At 40.5% G+C, this 21,469-nt stretch overlaps 2 protein-coding genes and 1 pseudogene across 7 annotated transcripts in view; 1 reads left to right on the forward strand and 2 right to left on the reverse strand.

Moving 5' to 3' along the window:
- Positions 1-21,469, reverse strand: part of SFXN2 (sideroflexin 2) — a 66,407-nt gene that overhangs the window by 10,437 nt on the left and 34,501 nt on the right. The window contains exon 1 of one of the 6 annotated variants that reach the window (XM_036336136.1): positions 9,263-9,418. The exons of 4 other annotated variants lie outside the window; for them this stretch is intronic. The gene's annotated coding sequence lies outside the window, so the exon portion shown is untranslated. Of the gene's footprint in view, positions 1-6,877; positions 7,621-9,262; positions 9,419-21,469 lie in introns of those variants that run through there. One more of the 6 variants, XM_036336135.1, reaches the window with a different exon arrangement.
- Positions 2,267-3,615, reverse strand: LOC118670235 (annotated as a pseudogene).
- Positions 9,497-21,469, forward strand: part of ARL3 (ADP ribosylation factor like GTPase 3) — a 30,058-nt gene continuing 18,085 nt past the window's right edge. The window contains exons 1-3 of the mRNA XM_036336137.1: positions 9,497-9,645; positions 17,409-17,552; positions 21,249-21,365. Of these exons, the coding sequence (XP_036192030.1) occupies positions 9,643-9,645; positions 17,409-17,552; positions 21,249-21,365 (264 nt within the window). The 5' untranslated portion in view covers positions 9,497-9,642. The remainder of the gene's footprint in view (positions 9,646-17,408; positions 17,553-21,248; positions 21,366-21,469) is intronic.

Here is a 21,469-nt window from a genome sequence, read left to right on the forward strand (position 1 = left end):
TAGTATGTACAGCAACAATAATACAGGAGATAAACAGAAGCAGAGACGGAGGGGCAGGGGAACAGAGTAATCAGAGGGGGCTTCCCAGAAGGAGTGGAATGTGAGAGAGGCCCTAGGAGATAGATTTATCTGAAGGAGGTAGAAGGCATGGGATCACAGTAAAGGTAGAAACAATCACAGATAAAGAGGAAATGAACATGGCATGACCACTTTCGTCATTTCAGTGTCTGTGTGTGGTGCATGTCGGCCCTGTGAGAGATTCGGGGCCATGGCTGTGAGGGAGGTGCCATGTCTGCCCTCAAGGAATTTCAAAGCAGAGATTAAACAGGTAAGTAATTCAATAAGGAGAGCAGAGTAAACAATGCTGCTGCCAGACACTGGAGCAGTGGAAAGCCAGAAAAGAGGCATCTAAGACTGAGACGACCATATCTCCCAGTTTGCCTAGGAGTGTTGGCCTGGGGTCGTTACTAATAGCACCCTTTTCACTCTCAATTTGCATGTGTCCCAATTTGGATGATAAATTAAATGGTCACCTTATCTGAAATAGATGAGGGATTCTTTTTTTTTTTTTTTTCAGTCAACAGGGCCTTTATTAACACAAAGTACCATTTGCCACAAGATATACATGTTCTAATCTTTCAGTTCTTTTTCAATATTTTAACTTAAGGTTACTTGTGGATCTAACATAAAAAGTAACCTGCTAAAATCAGTCAAAGCAAAATTTGATTCTATCTATCACCTTAACCTTTTATTATTTAGATTTATAATTAACATCATTTGTCTCAAGTAGCTTTTATTATTTAGATTTATAATTAACATCATTTGTCTCAAGTAGCAGAATATAATTCTTGTACTTGATAATCTTCTATACTAAAATATGTGCCAGTATATCTTAAGAAGTTACTAAATATATGGAATTAACATAGATATTTAACTACTTTCAATAAGCTGGAAAGTACAATGTTAAGTTTTCTAAGAGGAAAATCATTTATAGATCTTGGTTGTTTATGGTTTTTGCAGTTTCCATAAAAACTGGTCCATATTAAACCAGTCTTGAAGACCTAAGATGGAAACTTAAAAATCCTAATGACAGCCTTGATTTACTAAGATAGAAACAATAATAAACCAAACTACAGTTCTCTTTTCCCGGGCCCAAGCAGAGATGCTCTGTCATAACTTTTGAAACATTTTTTGTCTGCTTAGTATAAAAGTTGAATGACCTTAAGTTAGATATCAGGAGACCCACAGATGATGGGCATATTTATTGGGACACATTTTAATTCATAGAAGATAATTCATATACCATATCAAAGTGCATTATAAGATTTACACTGTATCTGTCCACATGCTTGTCATGTTTTATAATATTTCAGTTGGATGCAGGAAGACTGGAATTGTTCAGAAAAGTCTAGCTTTTAAGATGTGGGCAAAGTTTACAGTGAGTCTTTTAAAACATTTAAGTAACCAGAAGTATAATAACAAGAAGGGATTATGTAAGAAGAATGAATATTGCAAAGGAAGCTTTATAGTCAATGAAAATACAGTACTTTGGATTGGCCAATATGCACAGTACACATGAAATCAAGGTCATGTACTTTACTTATTGACCACGTGGCTACAGTTCAAAAGGTCACTACTCCAACAGCCTTACCAAGTAATCTTCCAAACTGCTTTTAAATAAAGTTCTTCAATTGTAGCAATGAACAAAAAGACAAGATACACTTAAAACAATACTGCAGTTTATCAAAAGACACATAAGAAATTTCAACTCATGTCTTTGACAGTTATAAAAATCAATGTTTGGCTAAGTTATAAACATGTTTATAATGCAATTGTTTGCATAATTCTAATAATAGTAATGACAGCTATAAGATCAGAATAGGTTTAAAAACAACAACAACACTAAAAACATAAAAATACATAGCCCCATTATTTACCTGTAGAGTATGTTCATTTATGACTAAATTTCAGCATTTACTATATCTCCACTGCTCTAATTTTAAAAATCACATCCAAAGGGAAAGGCAAAACTACCTAGCAACTGGCCTATTTGATTATTTCTCAATTTGCGAATATGTCCTTAATCTGTTGATGTAGCAAACAAATTTCAACTGTGTCATGCAAAAGAAGAGATGATAGTCTGCTTTGCAATGAACTTCAAAGTTCAATCGCACACAGGCAACATGCTATATATGAAAAAATGACTAACTGAACTACAGGTATTAAATACTGAAAATAGTTAACAGTTTGTTATGATTTATTTTATTTAACAATCTAGGAAGTTTGCAGCCATCAGCAGTTCCAATATCAGGTGCAATTGGGAATTCAGGAATCTCTGTGGAGCTGTTAGCATAGCGAACCTTGTAAGTAAAATACATGCATACTTTTGATAGCACACGTGAAGGGATCTCTCTAAAACTGACTTCATTAGTTTCATTCTCAGCAAACTGACCTGGGCCACTCAACATGGCTTGTATCGTTCCTGATGTTAATGCATATTCTCTTTTTACAATAAATTCATGACCATCTGAAGATATCAACTTGACATACAGCCACCATAGGCTTTCTCTTCTCCACTCTCAGCCCCGCAGCCACCGTGCCAGGTCCCCGCGCACCACCACAGCCCCCACTCCAGGGCCACCCCTCCACCCCCACAAGCCTACTGCCGGAGGTTCCAGGCTAGGTGAGGGATTCTGAACACACTTTGTTAGTACGAGAAATAAGCAATATTTTGGAAATATGTATAGAAGCTAAATAGATGGAAGAGCAGTATTTCAAGCAAAAAGAAGAGCCAGCACTGAAAGCTCATGGTGTGCACAATGTCACTCCTATCCTCACAACAAGAAAAAAAGCTGAACAAACTAAAAATCAACAACTCTTCTTAGCCCCATCAGAGAATTGAGATCACAGGGCAAACCACTGCCCCAAAACCTGGAGACAGACAGGTAAAGAGACACACAGCCATTGAGAGCAGAAGCCCACTGCTAGGGCAAGTATCACTGGAAAACTTAAACTGCAATCAATGAATTTCTGGAGCTCGATGTGGACAAGTGGGGACTCAATCTTGGGGGACACTACTTTTGTGAGTTTTACCTCCAGAAGCCCACTAGGTTCTCAAGGTGAAGATCAGAAAAATATCTCCTAGTGCTTCTGGCAGCCAATCAAGGATTCTCTCTCATCATTAATATTTCTATCTCTCTCTCCCTTCCTCTCTGAAATCAATAATTTTTTTGAGAGAGAGAGAGAGAGAGAGAGAGAGAGAGAGAGAGAGAAAATAATTTAAAAAGAACAGAATAGCCAAGAACCTTGGGACAATTACAAAAGATGTGGCAAACACATAATGGGAATACCAGAAGGAGAAGAAAGGAAAAGAAGAAATATTTGAAGAAGTAATGACTGAAAATTTTCCAAAATTAATGACAGACACCAAACCACAGATTCAGGAGTCTCAGAGAACACCAAGCAAGATAAATGCTCCAAAATCTACATTTAGGCATATTATATTCAAGCCGCAGAAAATCAATATAAAGAATATCAAGAAAGAAGCCAGAAAGAAGGGATAAAAAAACCTTACTTAGAGCAAAGAATTACATCAGACATCTCTTTAGAAACCATGTAAGCAAGAAAAGAGTGAAATATTTACTAGTAAGTGTTGAAAGTATAAAACAACAACCCATGAACCTAGAATTCTACATCAAACAAAATGATCCTTTAAAAATAAAGGAGAAAAAGAATTTCTCAGACAAACAAAACTGAAGGAGTTTGTCAACAAGAGACCTGACTTGCAAGATGTTAAAAGAAGTTCTTGAGAAAGAAAGAAAATTATATAGGTCATAAACTCTGGCCTACATAAAGAGTGTTAGAGAAGGAATAAATGAAAGTTAAAAATAAAATCTTTACTTTTCTTCTTCTAATTGTTAACAGTTAACAAACAGATAACAGTGTGTTCAAAATAATAATAGCAACCGTGTATCCAGTGATTATAGCTGTAAATAAGTGAATGATATAGTGGATGGGAGGGAGGAACTGAGAATACTCTACTGTAAGGTACTTGTACTACCAATGAAGTGGCATAGTATTATTTGAAAGTGGACTTGGATTAGTTGTAAATGTATATTGCAAACTCTAGGGAAACCAGTAAAAAATTTTCCCAAAAGAAAAATTAATAATAGATATGCTAAGAGAAGAGAGAAACTGGAGTCAAACAGAAAGCTTAGACTTCGGAACTTTTGCCTAAAAATTTCAGGAAGAAGCCCAGCCAGCATGGCTCAGTGGTTGAGTGTCAACCTATGAACTAGGACAGTGATGGTGAACCTTTTGAGCTCGGCATGTCAGCATTTTGAAAAACCCTAACTTAACTCTGGTGCCGTGTCACATATAGAAATTTTTTGATATCTGCAACCATAGTAAAACAAAGACTTATATTTTTGATATTTTATATATTTAATGCCATTTAACAAAGAAAAATCAACCAAAAAAATGAGTTCATGTGTCACCTCTGACGCGCGTGTCATAGGTTCGTCATCACTGAACTAGGAGGTCATGATTCGATTCCAGGTCAGGGCACAAGCCCAGGTTGTGGGCTCGATCCCCAGTATTGGGCATGCAGGAGACAGCCAATCAATGATTCTCTATCATCACTGATGTTTCTATCTTTCTCTACCTCTCCCTTCCTCTCTGAAATCAATAAAAGTATATTAAAAATAAATAAATAAAATTTAAAAATTTCAGGAAGCCATTAAAAGATTTTAGGAAGAGTGACAAGATCAGATGTGTAGCTTATAAAGAACACCCTGGGCAATCATCCTATATAATAAAAGGCTAATATGCAAATTGTCCCCTCAGGGGTTTGATTGACCGCTCTCTATGACGTATGCTGACCACCAGATGGTGGCATGGAATGAAGGAAGGCCCTGGCCGGCAGCCGGAAGGCTCTGATTGGCCCTGATCGCCAGCCAGGCCTAGGGACCCTACCTGTGCACAAATTTCATGCGCCAGGCTTCTAGTATGAGATAAAGACTCAGAGAGAGGAGCTGGAAGGGGACCCCAATAACCAGGCAAGAAGTGGGGCTCAAATGAACCCAAATGCACCAAACAGAGAAGAGGGCCCAAAAGGAGAGAACCTAAGTGATTGAGTATAGGAGGTATATTATGAGTCAGGGTTCAAGCAGAGAAGTAGAATCAATAGAAAAAATATCTATATATATAAAAGCCTAAGTGACCAAACAACTGGTTGACCGGTTGCTATGATGCGCACTGATCACCAGGGGGCAGACGCTCAATGCAGGAGATGCCCCCTGGTGGTCAGTGCACTACCACAGTCAACCTCCCATGGTCAGCCAACCTCCCGCAGTCCCTCCCCCCTGGCCAGCCAAACTCCCATGATCCCTCCCCCTGGCCAGCCCAAGGGACCCCACCAGTGCACGAATTCGTGCACTGGGCCTCTAGTATACATATAAAATCTCATACACAGGCAATCTACTTTGGACCCCCTTCCTGCTGCCCTCTTGTGGCAGGATGTCTGTCTATCTACCAATAAACTTTGTTTCTGCCAACAACAACAAAAATCACACACACACACACACACACACACACACACACACACTTTTCGGACATCTCTTACCAGCCTCAACCCAACATTGGAAAGTCCTCTGCCTTTTACAACAGAAGCTCTTCTACCATGAAGGGGTAATCATTTGCTAAATTATGCAAGAAACTTTGCCTTCATTACTGAGGTCAGGACAGTAACTGTCCAGTCCTCGTCTGATGTAAAAATAGGCAAAATAAAATCTAAATTCCATGTCTGGAACATCTTCCCCACATCGATGCCCTGTAGGGCACAGTTCCATGACTCCTTCCCGGCAAACTCGGCCCTTCTGTTCCACGCTCCCCGAGCATCCTGTTTTCACTGGCAGCATGTTAGGCTTTTGGAATTGTCACTTTCTTATTTACAGTTATTGTGTGAACTCTGACTTCCCTGATAGACTGTAAGGTTCATGCTGTATCTCTCATCTACTTTCTAAAGACACTAACTGCCTACTTGAAATGCATTCCAACTTATCCGTGGGTTCTCCTGGCATCAGTGATGTTACCTCTTTTAAATCTAAACTCAGAACTTGCCTTAGTTACCAAACAGCAGGTTTTTCTTTACCGAAGATGCAAATTGTCTACCCTGCTTATACTTCATCCTATCTAGTCTCTAAGTTTCCTTCCAGTTACCCTCCCTCTTCCCACAGAGCCACATTTAGTACTCCCTAACGAGGTCACTATCGTGTCCAGCGTGGCCCCACTAACGGAGAAATATGGTTCCACTACTGAGAACAAGGGGGGAGATGGAGGTCAAACAGTGATTGACAGATAACTCCCTTTCCTTCTAGGGTTAGGGATGAATCCAAGACCTCAGTTTATAGAACTGGAAACTAATGCCTAGAAAGGCTCACATGACTGAGCCAGCATTTGTGGCACTACACAGCCCTCCACTGACAACAAACAGATCCAGTCCTGTATATCCATCCGAAGATCTGACAATAGCTAGGGCCTTACTTTCCCTTGGTCACAGGCCTAGGATCATCTAGGTAGGTGTTCTATCCACTATAGGTTACTTGCTAAGGAGATAGATAGATAGATAGATAGGTAGGTAGGTAGGTAGATAGATAGATGATAGGAAGGAAATGAAATAATCTACTAAATCTCCAGAAGTAGCGCTCATCCTGCCAGAGAGAGTTAATTTTCTCTAGCAACTAGTATCAGAGCTCAGAGAACAGACTTTCGACCCACCCCTCTGGGATATCCTCTTACAAGGGAAGGGAAGTACCCGAGATGTCCTTGTTTTTATCCCAGGTAGGAATAAAAACAAGACATTATGGCTGGTACTCACATCAGAGGAAGATCAAAGTGACCAAGGACTCAAGAAGGTCACACACAAAGACCACTGAAATGGCAAGGGTTGGTGTCAAGTCTGCATAGGGCAAATTGGAGAATGATACTAAAAATTAAACAAGCAGGCCAAGGTATATGCTTATGTACACTTATGTGACTCCAGGGCAACAACTTAGAGAAGTCTGCCTTGGCTTTTTCACAAAAGAACCAGAATAGAGATGGGTAAACTGTAGGAATGATGCTCTGAATTAACCACTCATCTTGCACCTCCTTAGTCAAAGTTATTAACTGAGTTTTCTCTCCAATGATCTGAAGCAGGTATACAGGTAGCAGATGTTTAAAAAAATACTTTAGTTGAATTCTTAAATAGCTAAGGACCATTCAGGGGAAGTCTGCCTTCGTTCCCATGATCTTCACCAGACTAGAAAACCTGCTGATAGGAAGAGGGGCAAAGTCCAAAAACCTAGATGAAACTATTAATACAGTCATGCTCCACTTAACGGCAGGAACACATTCTGAGAGATGCCTCATTAGATGATGTTGCAGTTGTGTGAACACCAGAGTGCCGTACACAAACCTAGACAGTATAGCCTACTACACACCTAGGCCATATGGTATAGCCTATTGCTCCAAGGCCACAAACCTGTACAGCATGTTACCATACAAAACAACACAAATTTAAATCAAGTACAGGAGAAAATGATGAAAACAAGAGACACAGTAAACACGATAGGTAGGAGGCTGCTGCCAGTGTAACTCAGAATAGTTTTGCAGCAAACTTTTTTATAAGTATAAAGAGTATACTCTGCCGAAACCGGTTTGGCTCAGTGGATAGAGCGTCGGCCTGCGGACTGAAAGGCCCCAGGTTCGATTCTGGTCAAGGGCATGTACCTTGGTTGCGGGCACATCCCCAGTAGGAGATGTGCAGGAGGCAGCTGATCGATGTTTCTCTCTCATCTATGTTTCTGACTATCTCTCTCCCTTCCTCTCTGTAAAAAATCAATAAAATATATATATATAAAAAAAGAGTATACTCTAAAATAACAATAAAAAGTATAGTACAGTAAATACAGAAACCATTAACATAGCCGCTTATTTTCTAGTATTATGTATTGTACATAATTGTATGTGCTATACTTTCATATGACTGACAGCACAGTAGGTTTATTTAACCATCATTACCACAAACACATGAGTAATGTGCTATGTTGAAACAGCTATAAGGTCACTAGGCAGTAGGAGTTTTTCAGCTTCATCATAGTCTTATGGGGCCACCAACATATATGAACACATATCATTGTTGATTGATACTTATGTGGTGTGTTATGTGGTGCATGACTGTAATAGCTAAGTTATGTGGTGCATGACTGTAATAGCTAAGCCCTATATAGCACTTCCTATGTGCCAGGCAATGTTCTATAAACTCGACATATAATAATTCATATAATCTCCAATTATAATTCATATAATCCTTACCTACCCAGCGAGGTTAGTAAGAGGCACGCAGGCATGTGCAGTCAAGGTGTACCACTCCCTCTTCCCCCCCACTCCCCACCCCCCACCCCCGCCCCGGCCCACACTGTATCAGCTCTTAAAAAGTTCTAGGTTTACATCACAAATATAGACCACTCTGTTCTGAACAATACAAAAACGTTTAAAAGAACTTACATAAGAGTCAGACAGAAATGGGTTCAAATCTCTATATTGCTTAAAATAACCACTTTCCAGGGTTGTGTGAATGAAATGAAATATTGTGCGAAATAAGGATGTAATACCCAAGAGGGTTCATTTTGTGCGCTGCTGTGTCTCCAGAGTCCAGCTCCCTGTGATGACGCTTTTCCTGTCCTCCGCATGGGGAGGAGGTGGGAGGTAGTACCTCCCAACTCACTCAGACTCCCTCTCGATCTTACTTGCCTAGAAGTACAGGCCCATTTGTTGCCTCCTTGGGGACTGCAAAAGTCGTACCTCCCGGTCTAATGCAACTTAGCAAAACCCGGCGAAACCAAAATGTCTTTGACCCGCGCTGTCAGCTCACTTCAGGGCTCAGGGCCACTTCCTCGGCAGCTGTTACCTCCTCCGACAGGCGGCCTCCCACCACCTGGACTCCTCCATCCCAGGCTTTAACACTGGTGTGTGGAGAAGGGTGCACAACCCTCTACGCCCCCACCCCTCAGGCTGACAGATGAAGTTTGCTGGGGGCCATAAGGGAAAGGTCCAGGGGCAGACCCTGGCCACTCCTCTCGCCACGTGGCTGCAGCAGGTAGAAGCCCAGTCCGCGCTGCAGACCAGCTTGGTCAGAGTCGGGACAGAAATGCAAGCTCCCTCCCAGGACTTCAGGACTAAAGGTAGACTCGGCAGGCGGCTTGCTCCCAAGACCACTTACCTGGTCCCGGGAAGAATGCTGGCCTGGCGTGGAAGCCCGTGAGACTCCTCCCGGGAACCTCCCCTCGCCCCGCCCCACGCCTCTCCTTTCCGACCAATCACAGGCCAGGCTGCCCGCCGGCCACGTGGGCGAGTGTTCACTATTCCTGAGTCTCCACCAGCCAGCTGCTGCCTCCCGCCGCCTGGCGGCCCGCCTGCGCAGTGGGCGGGAACCGTGCGCGCTTGCGCACTTCGGGGACAGCGGAGCTGGAACCCGCGCGTTCTATTGCTTTGCTCCGCCGTGGTGCGTGCGAGGGACGTCGGGGGCGGCGCCACAATAGTTGCCCCTGGTAACAGGGGTGGCAGAGGGAGGAGGAGGAGGAGGAGGGACTCGGCAGGAGGATGGTGAGTGTGGGGGGCCTGGGCCCCTCCTAAGCCCTTAGGTCAGCCGCTCCCCCCACCCCCCCGTCTCGGCCCCAGGCCCAGGGCGGGGCACTGCGCGTAAAGCAAAGTTGGGAATGGGATGGTGCTCAGCTTGCGGACTGAGTCTTGGATCGGTTTCGTGGGGCGGCGGGGAGCCCCGAGGGTGTGGGCCCTGGAGGGAGACCGGGCCTGTGGCGGAAGGCGGGACTTGCAGCGGTCTGAAGCTAGGGGAAGGGGCTGGAAGGGTGTGTGGATGTCCCCGTTCGGAGCCTGGGCTCCATCACGACTCTGGGGACTGGGAGGAGGGCGGAGCCTCGGAGCTGCGAGGAGCAGTCTCCGCACTCAGGCTTAGATCTTCCCAGGGAACTGGCTCCTCACGCCGCAAGCAAGTGGGGTCCGCCGGGGCCGGACCAGAAGCGGGGAGCAGGGCCAACGCTACTGCGGCTCAGATCGCCCTAGCGGAACCGTGGGAGTTGGTAGCCTAGTGCTCCCTTTCCCCAGCGGTGCGGACGTCTGGGGGGAAGGGTGTAAATCCCGGGACACAAAAGAGGTCCCGTTTGGGAGATGTGTTTGGTGGATTTTACGCTGCCTCGGGGTGTGTGTGTGTATGTGTGTGTGTGGCGGGCATGCTTCTGCAGTCCTGAGTTATTTGCAGAGGGTTCTGCAAGGTCTGGTTATACGTGATGATCAATACTTAATCCATGCAGATGGAAGCAAATTTGCTGCCCAGTCCCCGGCATTTCCTTCAGAACCTGTTGCAACCTTCTTTTGCGTATGACCACACCAGAACCAAAGGGGCAATTTCAGCGTGGGGTCTCCAAACGAAAATGAATGGGAAATTAAAACTAGAGAGTGGGCATCAATTTGGGGCCATCCTTTTCTCCGTCAGACCTAATGAAATCTTGCCAAAACTGTAAATTATGACGTGTGACAGATTTGATTGACCGTTGACATTCTGCTCCTTGTTGATTTCTTTGAAGTTAACTGGAGGGTGTTAAAATGAAATTAAGTAGTTTTAGGAGCAAGCAAAGAAGAATTGATTTTGAAGCATTTAGAACAGGTTGGTTGGCTTTCCAACTGTAAAGAGCCAGCACTCAAACTTAGAGTCAGTTCCCTACCCCAACCCCAATCTCTTTTTGACTTTTAGAAATGTTGAACTACATATATATATATACATATATATACACACATATATAATGTCTTTATTGATTTGAGAGAGAGAGAGAGAGAGAGAGAAAGGGAGAGGGAGAGGGAGAGAGAGACAAAACCTGGGCATATCCCTGACCAGAATAGAGCCAGCGACCTCTCAATGCTCCACACTGGCCAGGGTGAACCATTTCTACTGATTTAGAAGTAAGAAATAAAGCTACTAGATGTCCACAAGGAAAAAATATGTACCTTTCGTCAGATTATCTAATGAGTAAATGTTGATAAGAAAAAAAAACTCAATTGATTTTACATTGTCAGACTGTTAAAGAAGTAGAATTATTTGCCAATCACAAATAATTGCCAATTATTTGTTGCCAATCACATTTCACGCTTGCTACATTGCAGTTTTATTAACCTCGGGCTAACCAGATTTTTACATTTTCTTTTTATTAATCATTTATACATGAGTTGTCCATTTAAAAGCTAACTTTTCCTCAACAAATGAATATAAGCATAAATATTTACAGAAAATAACTAGAATTGAAATGAAAAAGGCATGCCAACCTAATAGAGAATGAGATGTCATCATAAATGAGAAATGTATGAGAGTAGCCTAACTTTTCCCCAGTTTGTTTATCAATTAAATGAACTGTAGTTTCATGATCGTTTAACTTATAATTACGGGCCACAATAAATTAACCACTGCTCATGTTTCCAGGTGCAAAGTGACACTGCATACAACAAATCGACAGTGTATACAACATTGTTCTATACAACTGTTCTGTTCAGTGATCAAGACAGATTTGTTTTTCTTTTTCTTTTTTCTTAAAATGAGCAATAGGAAATTAGGACAAATTATTCTGGATTCTTTATCTGGTTTCCAAAATACATTTTTTTCCCTATCTCCCAAAGTGCAAGTTATTCTTAGAACTGAAAGTGGAACATGGAATTTAAACGGTCAGTGGTGTGACTAAGTGTGTCACATCTTGTATCCCATGGGCCCCCATGGTAACTGTACAACTGAACAGTAAGTCCCAGGTTGTTGGGGTTGGGGTTGTGTTTTTTTAATATATCTTCAGCTATGACTAATACATACTTTTAATTTGGACAGTACTACAACAAAAACCCATTGGGCTTTCTCTGAACATTTAGGGTCAGCTATTTTACCCCAGTCTTATGATTCTACTGTTACAGAAAACCGGAGAAGAACCAAGCAACACTTAGAGAGATGGAGTTACATTTATTATTATTATTACATGCGGACCCAGAGAAAAATGTCTCTAGAATTCTAGGCAAAGTCACACAGGAAGTTTCCTGTATTTATACCATTTTACCCTCTTTGTCTCCCAAAAATGGGGTTTTCCAATCCCCTTTGCAAGTTCTTAAAGAGCCCCTATGTGCTGAGGCTCTGAGACCTCAACCAAAGGCTTGGCATGGTGCCAGCACTGATAACTTCGTCTGGGGAAGTTTTAATAGCCTCTCTGAAATGGGAGTAGTCTTATTTTCCTTATTATTTAAGCAAGCATTTACAGAAGCCAAAATGCAGGGTTAAAATTTCAAACAGCAGTTTTTATATAAGATGGATGCTTCGCTACGTCCTTGGATAAATACTAAGATGGCAGTAATTTTAGGGCATAACTAATTATTGTTATTTAATAATGACTCCTTCATTCAGGAATTACTTATGGACTACTTTCTACATGTATGAACCTAGTGATAGTTATCAGGGTATTAAACATTTGAAGATGGTTGCCAAGATTGTTTTCTGGTTAGGCATGATCATTGAAAAGTAAAAAGAATAATAACACAACAATAGTTTTGAGAGCCTAATATGCACCTGTGCTTTACACGCATTACCTGATTCATCTTCCTAACATTTTTCTTTTTTTAAAAAAAAAATGTTTCTGTTGATTTGAGGGAGAGAAAAAACCATCTATGTGAGAGAGAAACATCTATCCGTTGCCTCCCACAAGTACCCACCCCAGGATCGAACCTGCAACCTGGGTATGTGCCCTGACTGGGAATCAAACAGGCAAACTTTTGGTGCACAGGATGATGCTCAACCAACTGAGCCACACTGGCTAGGGCTCTAACATTTTTCTTAAGATATAAGTATTGTCCCCATTTTCTAGATTTAACAGTGCCTGGAGTTACATATATAGGGAAATTGAATACAAATCTATGAAACTCTAAAACCCATAATGTTCTTGTCATTAGTATTCTGATGAGGTGGGAACCCACAATCTTTTGGAGAAGATGGCCATATTTTGTTCCTCAAGAAACATGGTGTGTGTTTAGTAGAGAGATGAGGAGAAAGAAGACAAAATTTGGGTGAAGTTCTCCCTATTAAAGCTATAGGAATTCCTGAAAATTAATAAAGTCTTACTAGGCAGCACCAATTTTTTTGTTAGATTAAAGAGGTAAAAATAAATTGAAGTCAGTTCTATTTAAGCTAGTTATGGGGAGTGCATGCATGTGACAGTTGCCTTACGACTTTGAATATTTAAATGTTAGCTGCTCCTCAGAGCCACATATATTTTCCATATACCATTACCTTCCTTTCCCCCCTCCACTACACCAGTTTCTTTAAATGACCTAGTTTGTATCATTTTAGGTCAGTGCTGCCATGCCTCTGCCAGTAGTTGAGTTTAAGTTGATTTTGAGGCAGGTAAAATGTAGCACATCTATTCATGATTTGCCTATAAAACAGTTTGTTTAAACATTTTATGGGTGAGTCAGACCACTTTTGTCCACTAGGGTGCATATAACTTGTATACTAGTATATGCATGGTGATAACACAATCCACAGTTAACTAAAGTTCTTGTTTCTTAAATTGCCTTTGTTTAATGGCATAGAAACACAAGTCCTGTATAGAGATCATGTCTATTTTATTCACTACTGTACTTGGGCACATTATGAAAATTTAATGATGAATGAATGAATGAATATTTTGACAAAAAATACACCTTCAAAATTCATTCCCTTGGATTTACACTGCAAAACTTAGCTCCATAATAAAATTAACTTCTAATGTCTGCTTTCTTTCATTTGACATTTAAAATAAAGTATGGACATATATAGATACATAGAATAGACTTATTCTGTTCTCTTTCCTCCAGCTTACTTTGTACCTTTCAGGCAGAATCCTGATATCTATAAATATCCTCTTCCCTATTTAGCAAACCCTGGTAATCCTGTGATCCTCTGTCCTCAGTAGTTGGGTTAATATGATGCTGTATTGTATTTGCATTTGTATCGCCTAAGACCATGCTTGAAATGCCATTTATTATTTTGCTGGAAGAAAATATTAGCTGAACTTTCCATTTCTCTGTCATTTCACTTAAAGGTGAAACATGTAAAGCCATTGTTTCCTGCTGAGGAAAATTGCCCATTAGAAATGTAGATGCCTTGTTTTTTATACCATTAGGTGAATAAAGTTTAGCTATAGTTAGAATGCTTTCTTTTTCATCTGTGCTTTGCTTCTTTTAAGATGAATAGAAATTATATTTTTCTTTTAATCAATTTCAAATAGAATGAGTGCATAAAAAATCTCAGCCTGCAGAATGCAGTATTTTTATTTACTCATTTTTCAAAAGAGACACGCGAGGAAACACCTAAAACAATCATTTTGAACCTTCAAAATATTTTATAGAAAACGGACCTTCTTTCATGATTTCTACACTAGTAGATAATACGCGAGAAGAACTGTACCTGTACTGTTTAATGTTCTAATGGGATAAATTCCAGTTGTTTTATAATTTTATTGGAAAGGTAATGAGGACATCTAACCAGGAACTCAGGAGTAGTACAATGTGTTTCCCCTGTTCTTAGCTTTGTTATACCACCAGTCCCCTGAGGATCCCAGGATTCTAATTTTAACTGTTCTGAAAGAGGGTATTATAAATGAGTGAGTGCAATGTGGCTAACAGAAGCCAGGGAGAAGTCTCATAAATATAATTTCAAAAAGGAATGGTGTCAAAGTATTCAAGGCCAGAGGAGTTGAAAACTAAAGAAGTGTCTTGCCTATCTTTTGTTGGTTAGTTTCAAATCTATTCAGCTTCTCTTTCCCAGATCTTTTGGTATAGAATTTGTCTTTCTGTCTCTAACCAAACCTTCCATTTTACTGCTGGAAAAATTTGAGGCATAGAGATGGTCTTTAGCAAGTCAGTGCAAATACAGTACTAGAGGTAGTAAACAAATAGTCTCTCAAGAGAAAGGAATTCTTAATAATTATGCATATTTGCATATCATTGTCCAAAGACTCAGTTGTTGAGAATTATTTCACAGAATTATTATTTGATCTTAGTGAACAGACTGGTTTGAATAATTGCCTGGTGCAATGCAGATAAAAAAAATATAACCATTTTATATAATTCTAAGATTGAGTTTGAAGGGATTTCTGCTTGAGCTGGGAGATTATATTAAATGCCCTTTAAAATCTGGTATTCTTTGATTCTTGTTGTAACCATGCCTTATTGGAATAAGATTGTCATCTGCAGGACAAAGCAAGTAACTATCTTACAAGATTTTTCTTATGTTCTTGGATAAAAAGCAACATGATTTACTTCCACCCATAAAAATCTTATCTTTCTATATAAAACCCTAAAATGCAAATTGACCAAATGGCAGAACGACGTCCAAATGGTGAAACGATCGGTCACTATGATGCGCACTGACCACCAGGGGGCAGATGCTCAATGTAGGAGCTGCCCCCAGCCTGCAGGGCGGTAGGGGGAAGGGGACGGTGAGTAAGTGGCGCCAGGCCAAGGTGGGTGCAAGCGGGGACCCTGATCGCCCTGCCAGTTGCCCCACAGATAGACCCTGATCGCAGGCCAGGCCTAGGGGCCCTAACCGTGCATGAATTTCGTGCACCGGGCCTCTAGTATAATAAAAGCATAATATGCAAATTGACTGAACAGCAGAATGACCGGTTGCTATGATGCACACTGACCACCAGAGGGCAGATGCTCAACACAGGAGCTGCCCCCTGGTGGTCAGTGTGCTAGCACAGGGAGAGCGCTGCTCAGCCAGAAGCTGGGCTCACGGATGGTGAGCACAGCGGCAGTAACAGGAGCCTCTCCCACCTCTGCTGCAGGCAGGCAGTAAGGAGCGAGGGATCCTGGACTGCAAGAGAGATGTCTGACTGCCAGTTTAGGCCCGATCCCAAGAGGGTTGTTCAAGCGCTTAATCTCAATTTTGCGTAAATTGAAAAGTGTAAGCCAGTAGGTGGACATCCCCCAAGGGGTCCTGGACTTCAAGAGGGCGTGGGCTGGTCTGAGGGACCCCCCTCTCCCAGTGAACGAATCTTGTGAACCGGGCCTCTAGTCAACAATAATAAAACAAGAAACAGAAATATTAGGTTACTAGTCAAAAATATCATGGTTAAATTTTGATTTTTTTTTTTTTATGAATGACTTTAAAATTTCCTTACTTCCCTGTTATATCAAACTAGAGGCCCAGTGCATGAAATTTGTGCACTGGAAGGGTCCCTAGCAGCTGCTGGCTGCCTGCCGGGTACTCCCTCCATTCCCCCAGTCTGCCCTGCCCCCTGGTTTAGAACTCCCAGACAACCCCCGGTCGAGAGGACAATTTGCATACTATGCTTTTATTATATAGGAGGATTCTTCATCTGAGCCCTGGCTGGTGTGGCTCAGTTGATTGAGTATTGTCGCGTGCACTGAGAAGTCGCTGGTTCAATTCCTGGTCAGGGCACATGCCCAGGAGGCAGCCGATCCATGTTTCTCTCTCTCTTTTTAATTCTTCATCTGAAAAAAACAGATAATCCACACTGTGCACCTGTCCTGTAAGGGTCTTATGAAAGTTAGATGATGATAAATTATCTTGAATGATGAATTATTTTTCTTCAAATTTTATTTGTTGATTTTTTTAGAGATTTTTGTATGTGCCCTGACCAAATTGTTGTTCCACTGATTTATGCATTGATTCTTGTATATGCCTTGACCGGGATTGAACCCACAACCTTGACATATCAGGACAATGCTCTAACCATCTGAGCTACTGGGCCAGAGCTAAATGATGAAGTCTTAAACGTGAACTGAAAGTCTTAAACAGAGAGCTCAAATAAAATTTTATATAACTTTTTTGCATTTCTTTGTATAGCACCTTTAACTTACATTAACTTGGGTGTATAATTCTGTTTACTTACACAGCTGTTATCTAGTATCTATCTAGTAAGTGCCAGGCATGTGGGAAACAGAAACTATAGTCCTTACCCGCAAGAAACTTCACTCTACTAAAGGAGAAAAATACAAAAGTCAGTTACCTATAGTCTGATATGCTGAGTGCTATCCTCTAAATTTATATAAAGGGCTTTAGGAGATTTGGGATGACTACTAAGCTGGATTAATAGAAGGAGCAGGAATAAACCATGCTATTTATTAAGTTGTTGAATTTACTAACCAACTTCTGCCAAAACTTAGAAGGGGAAAGCAAATGAAACAAATGTCATCAAAGTGGGAAAGAATAATAATTAAGCTCTCCACAACCAAGAACTTTTTTCAAGGAGAAGGTACTCTGATGTTCAATAATATCAGAGTTAGTGCCCCAAAAGTAATCTTTTTTATGGTTGTTCAAGGGCTTACTCTCAATTTTGCGTAAATTGAAAAGTGCACCAGACCAGGAGGTGAGACTCCTTCTCCTGGGTTTGGATAATGCTGGCAAGACTACCCTTCTGAAGCAACTTGCATCTGAGGACATCAGCCACATCACACCTACACAGGTGAGCACTGCGTTGGCCCCAGATATTTGTGGGACACACAGAAGATTATAGCAGTATGAAAGACAAAATGGGAAATATTGTTTTGTCCATTTCTAAGTTTTGTTACTGAGAGAAGTACATACTGTATAAAATAATCTTAAGGTTTCAAAAATATATCGAGATTCCATTCATATGAGATACTTAGTCAAATACATAGAGACAGAAAGTAGAATAATGGTTACCAGAGGCTGGAAAGAGAGGAGGAAATTGGGAATTATTGTTTAATGGGCACAGAGAGTCAGTGTTGCAAGATGAAGAAAGTTCTGTGGACGGATGGTGGTGATGGTCGCACAACAATGCAAATGTACTTAATGCCATTCAACTGTACACTTAAAAATGGAATGGTACATTTTCTTTTATGTATATTTTATAATCTATAATAATAAAAGCATGATATGCTAATTATACCAGACACTCTTCCAGACGTCCTTCTTGACAAAGCCGGAGCTGCGAGGGAAGCCCAGGTCCTGAGTGCCTGCCGGCGGCCAGAGGGAAGCCCGGGTCCGGGTACCAGAGAGAAGCCAGTGCTGGCAGCCGGGGGAAGGAAGGCCTACTCTTGCACGAATTTCGTGCATCAGGCCTCTAGTTTGTAAATAAATAATATAAATATATATGTATACATATGTCAGGACAAATCAAGTCCCTCAGATCTAAGTGATTCCTTTAAAAAATAGCTTTATCTTCTCTGATTATGAAATTAATTCATATAGAAAATACAGAGGAAGTATAAAGAAGAGAGTACTGTGAGAAAACCCACTGTTAATATTTTAGTGTGTATTTTCAGACTTAATGAACACAAATATATATCAATTTTTTAAAATTAGCTATATTTTTAATCCAGTCTCATCAACCCTCCTCTTTCCTACGGCTTAGCAAGTAAAGCACAAAGGATAAGACAGTGGTGGTGCTCACTGTGAGGCAGCTGAAAGACAAGTCCTGGTTGGAAGAACTCCAGTTCGCGTCTTTAGACCTCCTTTCCTGTTGGAAATTCCGAGAGAGCTCGACCTTTGGCCAAGCCTTTGGGTTTCCTAACTAGGAACAGCCCTATTAGTCTCAGCCACTTTAAAGTGCTTGAGCATTAACATTCAGCAAAACCGGGTTTATTTAGCATTTTCTGTCGCCATACTATATACTAAGAGCTTGGTGTCAGGTTTGAATAGCTGTGCTGGTGTGTGTATTTCACAGCCTATGAATATTACTGATTCAAAACACTTTGCAGAAAAGTCATTTCAACTCTTACCAAATGAGCAATTTTACAGCTTCTGACAAATTTAAATTGTGTAGTCGAAGAAGGAGCATATTACAGTAGTATAGCCTAGGAAGGCTGAAAACATTAGTGTGTGAGGATTTCAGCCAGAAAAAGAAGTGCTAGATTTTGGGGTGTTTTTTTGAGGGGGCTTGTTTGTTTGATTTGTGATAGGCTGTATTTCTCAAGAACATGCTGCGACCATGGAAATGAACTCAAAGTATGGACCCAAAGTTCCAATTCTAACTTTCAGGCTTTGTTTGATGTGTTGTAGATGACTCTTATTCTACAGGGTAGGGCAAAAGTAGGTTTACAGTTGTTTGTATGGAAAATAATACAATAATTAATAACACAAGAATAAACTCTATTTTGTGTACTAACAACTGTAAACCTACTTTTGCCACATCATGTATTAGTCAAGTTTTCATATTCTTTAAAAACAAACTTTTATTGTATTTTTGTTTTTATATTTAAAAAAGTAATAGATGCTCATTATAGTAAATTTAGAAAGTATACATAAGTAAAATGTAGAAACTAAAAATCACCTATAATATCCATTCATACATAACCACTGTTAACACTTAGTGATATATGCATTCAGTTTTTTTTCTATGCATATATATGATGGGTATATTTAAAATAAATAAAAAAGGCTTACAGAGAATAGGCTGTTTTGTATCATCTTTTTCACTCAATACTGTATGTAACATCTTTCTATGTTGTTATAAATATGAACATAATATACATCTCATTATTTCCTTAGAATAATTTCTTAGTAGATTTATTAGGTCTGATGACAATAGAATTTTAAGACAGTTGATACATATGGTTGAATTCCAGGATTTACTTTATTTATTTCCTGCTTCATTTTAGAAGGATTTTATGTTACTGGATTTGACATGTAATATTGTAGTTATGTATATAATTTCTAAGCTCACAAAAGTGGTTTTGTCAATGAGTCAGAATGAAGCAGCCTTTTACAGTAATCTTAAGTCACATCCCTTTAGAGTTCTTAAACTTCATATTTATTCAGTCATTGGCATTTTAGAGGAGCTGCAATCAGCATCATCCCCAGTTATTCTCTAGTGATTGTTTATCCTCAGGAGAAATTGGGTGGCAGTGTTCCTGTACCATTGCACTGTGCCTGTCTTTCTGGGCTAGGCAGTAGTGTTGGTAAGCTGCCAGATGAGGCAAATGTTTATGGAGGCATCCCCAGATGCGCTTAACTCCAGTTATTCTGGATGAAATATCATTTCTGGGGTAGCACACTGTCGATTGGATTTTTCAGAGCCTGATTTCACTAAATCATTTTTGCAAGAAGATTTTTTTTTTATTCTTGCTCATGAAATGCCTTCTCTCCAAACCCAAAGTCCTTGTTAATTTGTTTCTCTGCACACTACCTCCCAGCTCACAATTCTGCCTGCCTCTGATTTGCTCACCTTCCCCAAAGTTGTACCTTGAGTACCTGTCCTGAAAATGAATGCTCTCTTTTCAGGTTCATTAGAGATACCTAATAAAGAACACGGGGTTTTTTTTGTGGGTTTTTTAAAAATATATTTTATTGATTTTTTACAGAGAGGAAGGGAGAGGGATAGAGAGCCAGAAACATCGATCAGCTGCCTCCTGCACGCCCCCCAACGGGGATGTGCCCGCAACCAAGGTACATGCCCCTGACCGGAATCGAACCCGGGACCCTTGAGTCCGCAGGCTAATGCTCTATCCACTGAGCCAAACCGGTTCTGGCAAGAACAGTTTTAAATACCTGCTTGTTTGTTTGTTTTCATCACTACCTAAAATTGAGAGCTCTACTTAGTTTAAACATGCTGTTCTAGCAGGCCCTACCTTTCTCATAATCCAGTTATTAACCAGCCTTCCCCATAGTTTCCGAGTTCAGCTCCTTCCTTTTCCTGAGTAATCCATATGAGAAAATTTCTTTAATTTTGAACTACTCCTAAAGAATGCAGTCTTCCAGATTTTAGCTTTTGTCTTTTTAAATGTAGCATTTTTTCTGTTCTGTTGAGTTGTCAGATTCAGCTTCAGAGGGTTTTAGTTAGTTAAAAGTAATGTCCTGTTAAATGTTACTATCCTGAGGACTCCTCAGGGGGGTGGCCTGTGTTATCAGAGCTACTGTCATACCAAGTTCTCCTCAGTGGTTGTGTGTGTGTACTCATGATAGGAAGCACATATGTTAGCCATGACATTAATAACACTGACTCCACAACCTGAATGAAGTAAGCATGTATAAATACATTTCTTCGTTCCCTACCGTAGCAAACTGTTTTCAGTATTATCAGTGTCACATCTGGCAGAGTACCTCAGAATTAGCAAATAACATAGCTGTCCAATGTAACTTTGTCAGAATTATGATCTCAAAGCTTAAAAAAACTTGTTTTTACCTTTCTTTGTTGCAGGGTTTTAACATCAAAAGTGTACAATCACAAGGTTTTAAACTGAATGTATGGGACATTGGTGGACAAAGGAAAATCAGACCATACTGGAGGAATTATTTTGAAAACACTGATATTCTTGTGAGTACTCTTTCTGATGTGTTAATTCATAGTCTTTTCTGCTGGGTTAGGAACATTAACTCTATAAGGTTCTGTCTTGCCAATAATTCCATTGCCATAACATT

This window comes from Myotis myotis, unplaced genomic scaffold (genome assembly GCF_014108235.1).
Source record: "Myotis myotis isolate mMyoMyo1 unplaced genomic scaffold, mMyoMyo1.p scaffold_m19_p_15, whole genome shotgun sequence".
Lineage (NCBI taxonomy): Eukaryota > Metazoa > Chordata > Mammalia > Chiroptera > Vespertilionidae > Myotis > Myotis myotis.